This window comes from Phocoena phocoena, chromosome 11 (genome assembly GCF_963924675.1).
Source record: "Phocoena phocoena chromosome 11, mPhoPho1.1, whole genome shotgun sequence".
Taxonomy (NCBI): Eukaryota; Metazoa; Chordata; class Mammalia; order Artiodactyla; family Phocoenidae; genus Phocoena; species Phocoena phocoena.
In genome coordinates, this window is record NC_089229.1 from 67002500 (window position 1) to 67016070 (window position 13571).

The window sequence follows — 13571 nt, forward strand, 5'->3', positions numbered from 1 at the left end:
GGCTAACTGGTGAATAAAAAGTTAGGGAATTTCAATTCCACAAACATTATCTAGGTCCCCCATTACATGCCAGCAAGTTACTGAAAGGATATGGGCCTTGTCCTTCTAGAGCTGACAGTCCAAGGGGAAGGGGAAGGAGGGTGGTTCAAATATAAAGGAAGGACATCTTACCCAGGCCGGATGGGAGAGTGGCAGGAGCCATTAAAGGCCTCTTGGAGGCAGGAACACCACCTGAAGGATGAGGAGGCATCAATAAATACAACAAACAAATATAAGGGGGCCAGGTAGGCAGCAGAAAGACCAGTCAGAGGCATCAGACCTGACTCCCAGACCTGCTTTTGCAACAACCAGGATCTGACCTTGAGCAAGCCATTTGACCTTTCTAGTTCTCCTTTTCCTTATCTATGATATGCAATGGTTAGATTATGTCAGTTGACCTTAACCCTTGCTGTGCATCAGAAATCATCTGGGATCTTTCTAAAAATCCTGGATCCTTCCCCCCAAAATGTGGTTTTAATTGATGGGGCAGCAGTGTTTTGGGCAATAGCTTTCCATGTGATGCTAGCCTGCAGCCCAGGCTGAGAACCACGGGCTGAAATGAGCTCTCAAGCCTATGGTTCTCAACCCTTAGTGCACAATAACATCCTCCCAGTGCAGGCTGCATTCCCAGCAATTAGGCGAGACTCTCTGGGGAGGTGGGACCCAGGCATCGGTATTCTTGAAAGTTCCCAGGCTGATTCCGTGGTACAGCCCAGATTGAGAACCACTGTTCTAGGCCCTCTCACGACTTCAGTTTCCTATATGGCCAGTGAAAGACGGGAGAAGGAAGGAAAGAGAAGCCCGTTTCTCCCATAAGAATGAGAATTCTTATGTCAAATTAAAAAGAGAATTGAGTGCCAAAAGCCCCCGATAGAGTTGTAACACACAGTAGGGTTGATTTTGGACATGTGCATAATTCATCTTGATGCATGACAGGTAGAAAATGTCCACTCCAAAATGCTCTCAGTTCTAAATTCAAAATTCCAAGGACTACATCTATAAAGTGACTCCATGGTGTGTTCTCTGCAATACTGAGAATATGATTTGCATGGTTGACTGTAATATGAACATTATATTCCCTACCCCCAAGGTTACTTAAATCCACTTATTAGGCAATGGTGAACTAAACAAACAGTAATTAGAAACACTCCAGACTACCTTTTAAATCTGTTGCTAAATTATATTTTGCCTGCACCAAACTCATACACACAGCATGTCTACAAGCATCATGAAACCAAAGCCTCAGAAATATTGATGTTAATAAGAGCATAAGCCACCTCTGGGCCCTCACATGGGATTTTTCAGGGAAGTAAGGGCTCCTTAAGATGAGGGCTGTTCATTACTGTTATTTCTCACATCTGGGTAAATAAAGCACTGCCCACATGTGGTTAGAAATCCAAGGAGAAAATGAACTCTCCGGAGGTCTGGAAACGAAGAACACCTCTGATCGACTGCCTCATTTCCTGAAATGAGTCAGAAATGAAAGTAGTTCTTCAGAAAAGAACATCTGCACGGTGACGCAGCTTATAAAGTAACGCCAGATGATACCTGTGACTAAGAGGCTGGGCCTGGGGAAGGAGGAACGGCCTGGACAACAGGGCTGGGGCCCCTGCACTGCACTTAATCTTGGAGCTGCTGCTGTTAGCTTAGAGGGTCTGCAAATCCAATGAGCGGCTGGGCGTCCTGGTCTCAGCTGTAAATCTTGATTAGCGGTAAGAATGCTCGCATGCCATTAGAAAGCTTGCCCCTCTCTGAAGGGTCGAAGCAGCCAGAAAGGATGCATATGTCGGTGTGGACAAGGAAACAGCAATGCTTACAAGAAAGACGATTTTGCTTAACTAAAAAGAGTCTATGCCTGCTGATTTGGAGAGCCTTTCTTCCTGAGGAGGAAGGACCGCTGTACAGAGATGACCTAAGGCCGCCCAGGGAGGCCCTTCCTTCACATTACGCAGAAAGGAGAGGTACTGGCATATGGTCAGGGACTGGAGGGCAAGAAAGACAAACACCTTTCACAACAACTCCTGTACGAACCAAGAGACAGGAAGGTGAAAAACAATGGCTGTCGTCACCAAAATCGGACGCCAGTTATTTTTATTAGGTGGCCCATTACTATTCTTTCCATAATGGGTATTAAAAAGAAATGCATCTCCATAATGCTGGTGGGGGGCTGAGGAGGCTGGAAACAATCTCAATGCCCATTAATAAGTGACTAGTTAAATTAAAATCTCATACATACACAATGGAATACTATGTAGTCATTTAAAAGAAGGCCAATCCAGAGCATGTGCAGATCCAGAGATACGTATTTCGTAGGATACACGAAGACAGGAGGAAAAGAGGCTCCTGGACTCTGTTTAGAGCTAAACAGAGTATGTAAACACGCATGTAAATGTATTTAAAGAAGCTGCCTTAGTGTAGGAGAAGGGGGCTAGGAGAGTGTCATTCTTCCTTTTATACCCTCAATACAGTCTGAATTATCTTTTCAAGTACCTACCACCCCACTGCTGTTAATAGGCCTTAACTAGGAAGGCTATTTTTGGTTTCTTCTTTGTACTAGTCTCTCTATATATAATTGAAAACAAATGAATGTTATTTTAAATAGATATTATGGGCTGAACTATGTCTCCTCAAAATTCATATGTAGAAGCCCTAACTCCCAGTACCTCAGAGTGTGACTATATTTGGAAACGGGCCTCTCAAGAGCTGATGAGTTAAAATGAGGCTGATAGAGTGGGCCCTAATCCAATCTGATTGGAGCCCTTAGACGAAGAGGAAATATGGACACACAGGGAGACCTCAGGCTGTTCACACACAGAGGAAAGACCATGTGAGGATGCAGCGGGAAGGTGGTGTCCACAAGCCAAGGAGAGAGGCCTCAGAAGAAACCAAATCTGTTCACACCCTGACCTTGGACTTCCAGGCTGCAGAACTGGGAGAAAATAAATTCTGTTGTTTAACCCTCCCAGTCTGGTATTTTAGATGGAAGCCCTAGTACACTAACACAGTACAGGCATTCCTCATTGTACTGCACTTCACTTTACTGTACTTTGTGGATACTGTGTTTTCTACAAATTGAAGGCTTATGGCAACTCTGCATCGAGCAAGTCTATTGGCACCATTTTTCCAACAGGATTTGGTCACTTCATGTCTCTGCGTCACATTTTGGTAATTCTCACAATATTTTAAACTATTTCATTATTGTTATATTTGTTACGGTGATCTATGATCAGTCATCTTTGGTGTTACCACTGTAATTGTCTTGGGGCGCCACGAACTGCACCCACATAAGACAGCAAACTTAACTGGTAAATATTGCGTGTGCTCTGACTGCTCCATCAACCAGCTGTTCCTTCTCCCCGGGCCTCCCTGCTCCCTGAGACACCACAATATTGAAACTAGGCCAGTTACTAAGTGAAAGGAAGAGTCAAGCAATGTGGCAAACGTCATTGCTGTTACGGTAAGAAAATGCCACAGCAGCCACCACCCTGATCAGTCAGCAGCCGTCAACATCAAGACCTTCCATCAGCAAAAAGATGATGAATTGCTGAAGGCTCAGATAATGGTTAGTATTTTTTAGCAATAAAGTATTTTCAAATGAAGGTAGGTACCTTGTTTTTTTAGACATAATGCTATTATACACTTAATAGACTACAGTATAGTGTAAACTTAACTTTTATATGCACTGGGAAACCAAAAAATTTGTGACTCGCTTTATTGCGATGTTTGCTTTGTTGCAATATTTGCTTCATCATGGTGGTCTGGAGTCAAACCCACAGTACCTCCCAGGGATGCCTGTATATACATAAATAGATGGGTGAAATTCAAACTAACGTAACATGGAGACAGGCGCCCAAAAGTCTTCAGTGGGTCAAAACCCCGCTATGTCTGCTGTGATGAAGATGGCCTCAGCTGGCATGTGAATAAACTGGGGCACGTGATGCTTCTGGCTAGACCAGGGTAACCCAATTTAGTGACTTGGGCCAGGACTAGAACAGGTTTCCTATCTCAGTCAGGACTCAGTCTGCTTATGCCACTTACCTTTTACTTAACAAATCCCATAACTCAAAGGAATAGAGGGCTTCCCTGGTGGCACAGTGGTTGAGAAACTGCCTGCTAATGCAGGGGACATGGGTTCGAGCCCTGGTCTGGGAGGATCCCACATGCCGCGGATCGGCTAGGCCCGTGAGTCACAATTACTGAGCCTGCGCGTCTGGAGCCTGTGCTTCGCAACAAGAGAGGCCGTGATAGTGAGAGGCCCGCGCACTGCGATGAAGAGTGGCCCCCGCTCGCCACGACTAGAGAAAGCCCTCGCACAGAAACGAAGACCCAACACAGCAAACATTAATTAATAAACTCCTACCCCCAACATCTAAAAAAAATTTTTAAAAAAGAAGGAATAGAGCTCAAGATATGTTATTAGTGTCCTTTAAAGGCTTGGCTTGTATTCAAAAGGCTTTCTTCTTGTGCTGATAACTAATGAAAAAGAAGGTGTAACTGTAATATTATTAATCAATTTTAAAAATAAAAGATTTGGTACCAGGGTTTGTAAAAATTTCAAAAAACAAAACAAAATGCCATATTTCCGCACCCACCTAATTTTTTTATAGCTTAATACATGTGGTCTCAGGTCACAATGCAATATATTAAAAGTACGATATTCCTAGGCTAAAATATCCTTATGAAATTATATAGATTTTTATAAATTTATCAATCATCCCTTTAAAAATTAGAGTTGGGCTTCCCTTGTGGCGCAGTGGTTGAGAGTCTGCCTGCCGATGCAGGGGACATGGGTTCGCGCCCCAGTCCGGGAAGATCCCACATGCCGCGGAGTGGCTGGGCCCATGAGCCATGGCCGCTGAGTCTGTGCGTCCGGAGCCTGTGCTCCGCAACGAGAGAGTCCACATCAGTGAGAGGCCCACGTACCGCAAAAAAAAAAGTTAGAGTTTAGTGATAAAAGAGATATTAAAGCCACAGACTTTACCTACAGATTCTATAACGCAGAAGTGGGCTAAGATCCAGGCACATGAAAAGAAGATCAAAACGTGAAGCTAAGTATTTGGTACAGTCAGTTCAGGCCACGTTCTGAGGAGGGCAGACTCACTTTTGCCTTGAATGGTTAGGGAAAAGTTTCAACAAGGGCAAGAGCTCTAAACCAATCTGGTATTAGACACATAAAGGCTAAGGAGAGGTAATATATCCAGGTCTGCCTTGCCACTGAGTATAAAGTTTTAAAGGCAAGAACTATGTACCTAAGATCCTAACAGAGTGCCTGGCACATAGCAGGCATCTGCCAGAGCTGGGGCAGGGGAACAGTGGGGGAAAGTACACAGTACGCTCACCTTGGGGTCTGTGGTGCAGGTTCTTGTAAGGAGGCTGTGGGATATAAAGTTAAAGCAATTGGGGCCAACCTGTAGACTGACTGAAGTCTGGGGAGTCTTTAAAGGTGTTTCTGAAAGAGAATATTATAGAACACAGATGGGACCAGCAGTGACGTACAGAATGGACCAGAGAAATGACAGGGAATCAATCAATCAAAGGGTTAATCAAAGGAGGTTAATCATGTAATCTATTGGGAAAAGTCTCAGCTTCCTAATCTATAAAATGGGCATCATATTACCTATCTTCATAGGGCTATTATGAATACTAAAGTTGGGCATAACACATGGCCTGACAGTAAGCACTTAAGAAAATATAATTGCTATTATTATCATAATGACTATTCCACACTGAAAAATAGAGAAGGAAATGAGTGAGAGAACAAGTGTGAGGTGCAGAAGCAGGGTATGTCTCCTTGGGCTCTCAAGTCCTTTAAAGACAGGATGATAATGGCTTTTTTGGAGTGGAATGTACTGCATTTATTCCTTAGTTCTCCGGAACTTAATACATCAATACAGGAGAACCAACACAGGCAAATCGGGTGTCTGAAATGATTTTTAAAATCAAGATACTCCAAAATCAATTTTTAAGTTGCCTTTGTATAAAAGTAACTATATGGGTTAAGGCTAATCAGATTTGAAACACTAAATTAACAGACTCAGATATAAATCCACAAGAACAATTTTCATAATGAAAATGCCAATGCCTTTTTAATTAAGGATGGACTTGCCAACATAAAAGACTTCAGATAAATGAGGAATTGTTCCTTTCTCTCATAAATGAAAGGACCTGATAACTCTGTGAATTATTTTGAGATATTGATTACCAGAAATTGTTTAGAATCTAAGCTACAGGACTTTCCAACTGCATAATAATCACCTCATATTGGGGCTGAGAGCCTCAGACCACATTTGGCGCTCTGGCTTTTTAAGTTCCTTTTTCTGGTTATTATCAGAGGGCCCACAGCGCTATATTTAGAGTCATTAGATACATATGAAGCTCTACGGAAGATAATGGCATTTTGTCTAACAGGAAGCAATGCTAACTTTATTTCTTTTTGTCAACTTGACCTTAGAAGGAAGAGTTACTACACATAAAAAAGAAATACATGCACATTTACATAAATACATACACGTGTACCCATGGTGAAAGGTTTACCAACTAACCTTTATGTATCAAACATCATGAAATTAATGCATCAGAGATCCGTGTTAATATTCCTATTCTCAACATACATGATCTATTTAAAAACTGCTTACTCTTTGGCCCTGAACCAGGTTTCAACATTTACTGTATCATTGAAGGGTATATTACTTCTTAAAATTAATTCAAAAACAAAACAAACAGAACCCACAAAATTACCCAAAGGGACTAACACAAAGGGAGAAAAATAAGGCATAACTGATTCGTTTTGCCAGAGCCAAGAGAAACTTTCCAATAAACAACGATGCCCAGATGAAGAGCGAGTCAGCAAACAAATTAGTCAACTAAAGGAAGTCAAACACACCAGCAGCATGTGGTGACTGTAGACAGATATCAGCCAGCACATCTGCATATTCAACACTGAAAATGAGTAACATCTTAGAAGAAAACAGCAGAGAACAAAATAAGGAATTTAGAAGTGGGAAGAAGGAAAGGATTCCTGTAAAGAGAAGAACAAAGGCTAAGACAACATGGGACAGGTAATGGGGTGACCGCCAGATAAATCAAGAGACATGAGTTTGAATCTCTCTGCTTTGTCCACCCAACTGGTTTTCTTCAGAATGTTTCTTAACTTTTCTAAGCCTCAGAATCTTCATCTGTTGTCTGAACAGGGAAGTATTGTACGATATCCAAAAGTCTCTTGCAGCTTGGATAAAAGACCAGAAGTTTCTGTTTAGATGATAAAGTTACTTTTTTTTTTTTTTTTTTAATAGGCTACTTTCATTGCACAGTGGGCTTCAAGTGCACAAGTCTGGAATTTCACAGAAGGGAGCCCCGTGGAGCACAGCCCTGAAGCCTGAGCTAAACCAAGGCCTAAAACAGCTGGACAGTTTGAACATTCCCTGTGCTACAATGTTGACCTAGGCCACAATCACTTTGCCTCTGCCCTTCCTAGCTCTTCCTCGTCAGATACACTCTTTACCCAATCCCAACGCTTCACACAATCCTGCCAAATGCAAGTAAGACACACATTTATGAAAAAGTTGGTAGAGCTCATCAGGTGTAAGAGGAAATGAAAACGTTTGGTGGCCGCCCCTGACCTTGAGAAATGACAATAACTAGTTCTACTTATTGCCCTGTTACAATGAGTAGTCCAGTAAGTCCCCTTTCAAAATCTTCATAAAGTAATCTGAAATGTGAAAAAATATTTATACCTACGACAATCTCACAGTATTATTTATAACAGCAAAATAATCTGCTACACGTTAGATCTGCAACGATCAAGGGATGATTATGTAAATGGTACCTCGACTTAAACTCTCATCCACAGCCCCTGTGCTCACCCTCCATGGGAATCAAACTGCCTGCTGATGAACAACCTCCTCACCAGACTTAAGATCCTGGAGGCAAAAACCGTGTTTTGTTCATGGACTCAGCCACAAAGTCTACCTCACAGTGAAGACAAAATAAGTATCTGTGAAATGTTTGCTAGCAAAGGCTTCCACGTCAATTCTGTCTGGTGGAATATTATGCAGGTATTAAATGTGGTTTGTGAAGCATTTTTAAATATAAGGAATGCTGATGATGAAAAGGTCCTGGAGACGAAAAGCGGTGAATGTATATAATGCCACTGAATCGTACGTTTGAAATTGGGTAAAATGGTCAATTTTATGTTCTGTATATTTTACCACAATGAAAAATTAAATATTACGGAATGCTTATGAGGCAAGTTAAGTGGAAAGACAGGATACTGTACTTCTAAACTATATAAAATTCTGCGTTTTTAGAAGGCTGGAAAGAAGCACACTAAGGTATTCATGTTTGGTTTACCTTTGAGCAGTAGCATTAGGGGTGATTTCTGTTTTATTTGCAATTTTCTGTTTTTTCCAAAATATCTACAATGGACCACTTACAGTCATACCTTGGGATCTGCGGGTGATTGGTTCCAGCACCCCTGCAGTTACCCAAATCCTGGATGCTCAAGTCCCTTATATAAACTGGTGTAGTATTTGCATATAACCTAAGCATATCCTCCTGTATACTTTAAGTCATCTCTAGATTACTTATAATACCTAATGCAATGTAGATGCTATGTAAATAGTTGCTGGCTTGTGGCAAATTCAAGTTTTGCTTTTTGGAACTTTCTGGAAATTTTGGGGGGGAATATTTTTGATCCACGGTTGGTTGAATTTGTGGATGCAGAACCTGTGGATACAGAGAGCTGACTGTAACACTACAATCAGCAAAGTATGTGGCACAGCAGACGTCAGGGATAGGAAGGTTTGGTTACCAACAGGTTTAATTTGGATGAGAATCATTCACCTTGCTATGAGCCTTGATACTGCATACCATCTGTGCTTGCCCACACTGTGGAGACAACCCAAAGGCATGCCGTTAGGGTTAAAATTTTAACTTTATTATATTGAAATGTCTTTCTCTTCTTTTTCTTTTTGCAATGCTGGAAAGCATGCATTACAAATTTGCTGCTCCGTAAGTATGCTTTGTCCAGGCTGAGAAATAGGAATTGCTGATTGTTTTGGACATGTAAGTGCCGAACTGCATCAAATGCACAGTTTGTCTCAGAGGTGAAGGCTTTCCGGACCTGGGATGGGCCAGTTTGGAATGCCTCATAGAGAATGAGGCATCCAGACAGACTCAGTAAACATGAGAATCACCACATTTAAGGATAAATTAGAAGCAAGGCCTCTGGAGTTGCACAGACTCAGGACTGAAGTAACATATAAAAAAGACCTAGGACTGCCACCTATAATTGTCATGTTGAGTGCTCCTGGCCTCAGTTTCCCCACAAATAAATGGGGATAATAATACCTGCCCCTTGGGTATTAAATGGGATGATGTTTGCAAATCCGAGACACAAGAAAACCCAGAGCAGAGCCTGCAGTCAGTAGGTGCTCAAACAGTATCACTGGTTTCCTTTCCTTCTTTCGATAGAGTATCTAATCTGGGAAAGCAACAGTAAATGACGTGAATGCTAAAAATGACCAACTGTCTATAAACAAAGTTAATATGATAGGAGTAAAGGAAGATATTTTCAATACTATTTTAAGTTATCCCATCAATTCAGTTCTCATATAGTTCAAAACAATATTCCTATTCTTTGTTCCTTAGTAATAGGAAAATATTAATCACTATTCTCTGTGTACTTCACACACCTGAGACCATGAAGCCACCCTTCACTTCCTCCTTCAGTGTTCCCATCTTAAAATCTTTCATTCCTTTAAACAAGCTCTGAGCCCTCTGCAAGCTCCCCCCAACACTGTAAGGGATCCTCCAAAACCCTGTGAGCAGAGCTGAGCTTCGCGTAAGGCAAGCGCCTGATGCATGCACCCCAATGTTGAGCTTTGGAAAATACAACTAATCATTATGCTTCTGAAGGTTACTTGACTTGGGGCGACCGATGGGGGTGTGTGGGCACTCCCAAGACAGATCCAAGTGTGACCAGTAGTGCCCTCCGTCTGATTCCGTAACCTTTGTCCCTTGCTTTGCTTTGTCATCATCAACACTGTTTAGCAAGCCGATAGCTTCTGAGATTGCATCGGATTCAACATTGCACCAAATTTCTCCCTTCAAAAGAGCAGCCTGTATCTTTGCAGAAGATCTGCTCCCTTCCTTGATGAGCTCTTTTACTTGAGTGCCTCACTGGGCAAAGCAGGAAAAGAACCAAACAAAGGATGATGGAAGTCTTCAGCTGTTTGGGGTTTCCTTTGTGCAGACTGAACTATGAACCCCACTACTCTCAGGCTAGAAAGCTCGAGTGTGTTCTTTCAATAAACATGTCCTGAGCCGAGCGGTAAATGCTGGGTATTCCAAAATAAGCCAGTCTTGCCTTATGGAAGAAAAGAGTATTAACAAGGACACCATAGTGCAATATGTTCTAAACAAAGGTATACAGCTGCACAGAGGGGCAGAGGAGGACACTGGGTTTGACCAGACAGGATTCTAGGAGTCAGGTAATTCACACATCTCTTTACCAGCCACTGAGGAATGAATGAGCTGACCCCACAGTGTCTCTGGGGGGTTAATGCTGTTGCAGTCTTTTAATGCAGTCTCTTTAACACCATTGCCACTGAATTGCTTTGGTTACTGCATTTGATTTCTTGTTCCCCTCACACGTTCACCTCCTTACTTTATTTTTGGAATAAAACATATGGTGCTTTCATTCTCTCCCCAGTCTTTCAACCCCATAATGTTTCCTGCCCTGGAGAGTTGCTTTGACTATCAGGGAAAGAACACTGTAATGGCTTAGATGGAGCAAACAGAAAGCAGGAACGAGCCTGCGGGCTGAAAGGAGCCAGAAAAGTGTGCGTGGAACAATTGCCTGAAGTGCCCACTGTGACCAGGCCCTCAGCGGCCCCAGCAGGTGAGTGACCGCCCTGTGAATGCCCAGGTGCACCCCTGTCAGCTGCAGCTGGGGACAGTTTATCTTCGAATCATTGTCTGTCCTCCGCCCCTCACCTCACCCATTTCCAGTGGCAGAATATTTGTCAAGAGTGGTTTTTAACCTTTCATAGGCCATGCAACTCTTTGGGAAAATGGTGAAATTCAAGGATCCTCTCCCCAGAAAATTTCTCAGAAGCACATAAACATAAAATATTATATACAACTTCTAGGGATTCGCAAACTCCTGAAGCCCATACCTGGAATACTAGGAGGGGCATACTGTTCGGTTTGAAAGTTTTTGAGCTTCTATCACGTGCCAAGCACTTTGGAGACCCCACCTCAAACTCAACTTGTCACCATCCTCTGTGTCGAACTGTTTTCCCACGCCCAGCCTGGAACACGGGTCCCCATGTTATCTGCCCAGGAAAGTCCTATTCAGCAGCTTAATCATCACTCTTTTTTTTTTTTTTAAAATAAATGTATTTATTTTACTTATTTATTTTCGTCTGTGTTGGGCCTTCGTTGCTGCCCGCAGGCTTTCTCTAGTTGCAGTGCGTGGGCTTCTCACTGCGGTGGCTTCTCTTGTTTTGGGGCACGGGCTCTAGGTCGCAGGCTCAGTAGTTGTGGCGCACGGGCTTAGTTGCTCCGCGGCATGTGGGATCTTCCCCGACCAGGGCTCTACCCCGTGTCCCCTGCATTGGCAGGCGGATTCTTAACCACTGCACTACCAGGGAAGCCCTTAAGCGTCACTCTTGAATGAAAACATTCTGAGCCCTTCACCCTAATGCCCCCACTGCCCCCAAGAGGGTCTCATCGCACCTTATTGCTCCATGACTATACTCAGCAGGTCCTTGTATCAGAGATCCTGCGGCATTTACTACCCTCGTGTATTCACATGCCTCTCTTCTCCTGCTAGACGATAAGCAACCTAAGGGCATGGATTGTAACTTCATCATCTTTTATTTCTAGCTTCTAGTAAAGTCCTTATTCTGGAGAAAAGCAGTCCATTGAGGGGAAACAGACACAAATTCAGATAATTTTAACACTGGGATCCTAATGGTCAACCTGATGGGATGAGTGATTTTAAGCTAAATCTTCAAGGAGCAGCAGCAGTAAATGAGAAAAGTTAGGAGCGGACATTACAGCAGAGGGGCAGGCGGGCAGGACACAGTGTGTACGGGGAACAAAGTAATTCAGGATTCAGGGTGACTGAAAATGCAGGCAGGAGGAAGCTATCAGAGATGAGGAGAGAGCAGTACAGAGGGGATGAGGTTATGAAGGGCACTGAACGAGTGGAAGGGAGCTTACATTTATTTCGTAAAGGTAGGAAGTCACTGAAAGACAATTTTTTCTTTCCTACTTGAAAAGTGACAGATGATAGTTGCAGAAAATGGAGAAAAGTCATAAACATTTACAACCCCGCCACATTGAGACAACCACTATTACCATCTTTATGTATTACATAAACATGTACGTATGTGTACGTGACTATGGTTTTCATGTACTTTTGATCCTGCTAACATTTATGAAGCATTTGCTAGATACCAGACATTGTGCTAAATATACTACATGTATTCTGTCATTATGTCATTTAATGCTAACAAAACTTCTTAGAGGTAGTTCCCATAGTAATCCCATTTTAAAGAGGAAGACATAGTGAAGCGCTGAGCGGTGAGGGGGAGAGGGAGAGGTACAAGGCCGCCCAGCTAATATGTAGCAGAGCTAGATTCAACACCAAATTTTCTTACTGTAAAGACCACTCTCCTACACTTCAATTTTTTAAATTTATTCTCACTCATTTAATTTATAAGACGAGTGAATCACTATATCCAGTCTTCTCAAAAAACTCCCTTTGGGATCCGGATTAGCATTGTAGTAAACTAAAAAAAACAAACCTGAAAAGCATGAGGACTTTACTACTGTCTCCCCAGACAGGGAGCACCAAAACCCCCTGCCATTTACTTAAATATGTTGCAATCCTGGTAAAGCTTACAGTTTTCTTCACTGAAGCCTTGTAAGTTTAGGAGGGTAACATGTTGAGACATGCACTGTAGACAGATTAATCTGGCAATGGTACAAAAAGGTGGATCTGAGAGGACAAGACTGGAAAGCTGCAATACAAACTGAGAGATGAGGCCACAGTCCCGGTGAGAGACACAGAAGCCTAGGACCAAGGCGGTGATATTTGGGATGGAGGCGAGAGAATGGACTCAGAAAACACAGGAGACAGAATTTAAAGGACTGGGTATGGAGAAAAAGCAGCAGCAGGGTGGTGTGAGGACAGAGAGGAGGTGGGGAAGGTGGATAGGGGGTGCCATTCGCTGGGAGAGGGAACACAGGAAGAGATGCATTTTTCAGTGTGTGCATTTTGAGGTGGCGGTTGGGGAATAATGAGTTCACCTGTGAACATGAAATCACTGAACACATTCTGAGTGCCTACTACACGCCAGGTGCCTTGCCAAATGCTGGGGTCAGTGGTGAACCAGACTGAGGAGGTCACAGGACAGGTGGAGTGGGGGTAATAGAGTAGAAAAACAAGGAAGCACAGAGGTGGGTACATCCCAGTGGAGATGGCCTGGAGGGAGGTCTGAAGTCCAAAGGCAGGTCAGACC

General features: G+C 42.9%; 1 protein-coding gene across 2 annotated transcripts in view; it reads right to left on the bottom strand.

The window, feature by feature from the left end:
* Window positions 1-13571, bottom strand: part of ANO6 (anoctamin 6) — a 213042-nt gene that overhangs the window by 161977 nt on the left and 37494 nt on the right. The window contains exon 2 of one of the 2 annotated variants that reach the window (XM_065886886.1): window positions 172-231. The exons of the other annotated variant lie outside the window; for it this stretch is intronic. Coding sequence (XP_065742958.1) covers window positions 172-231 — 60 coding nt within the window. The remainder of the gene's footprint in view (window positions 1-171; window positions 232-13571) is intronic. 2 annotated transcript variants of the gene reach the window in all.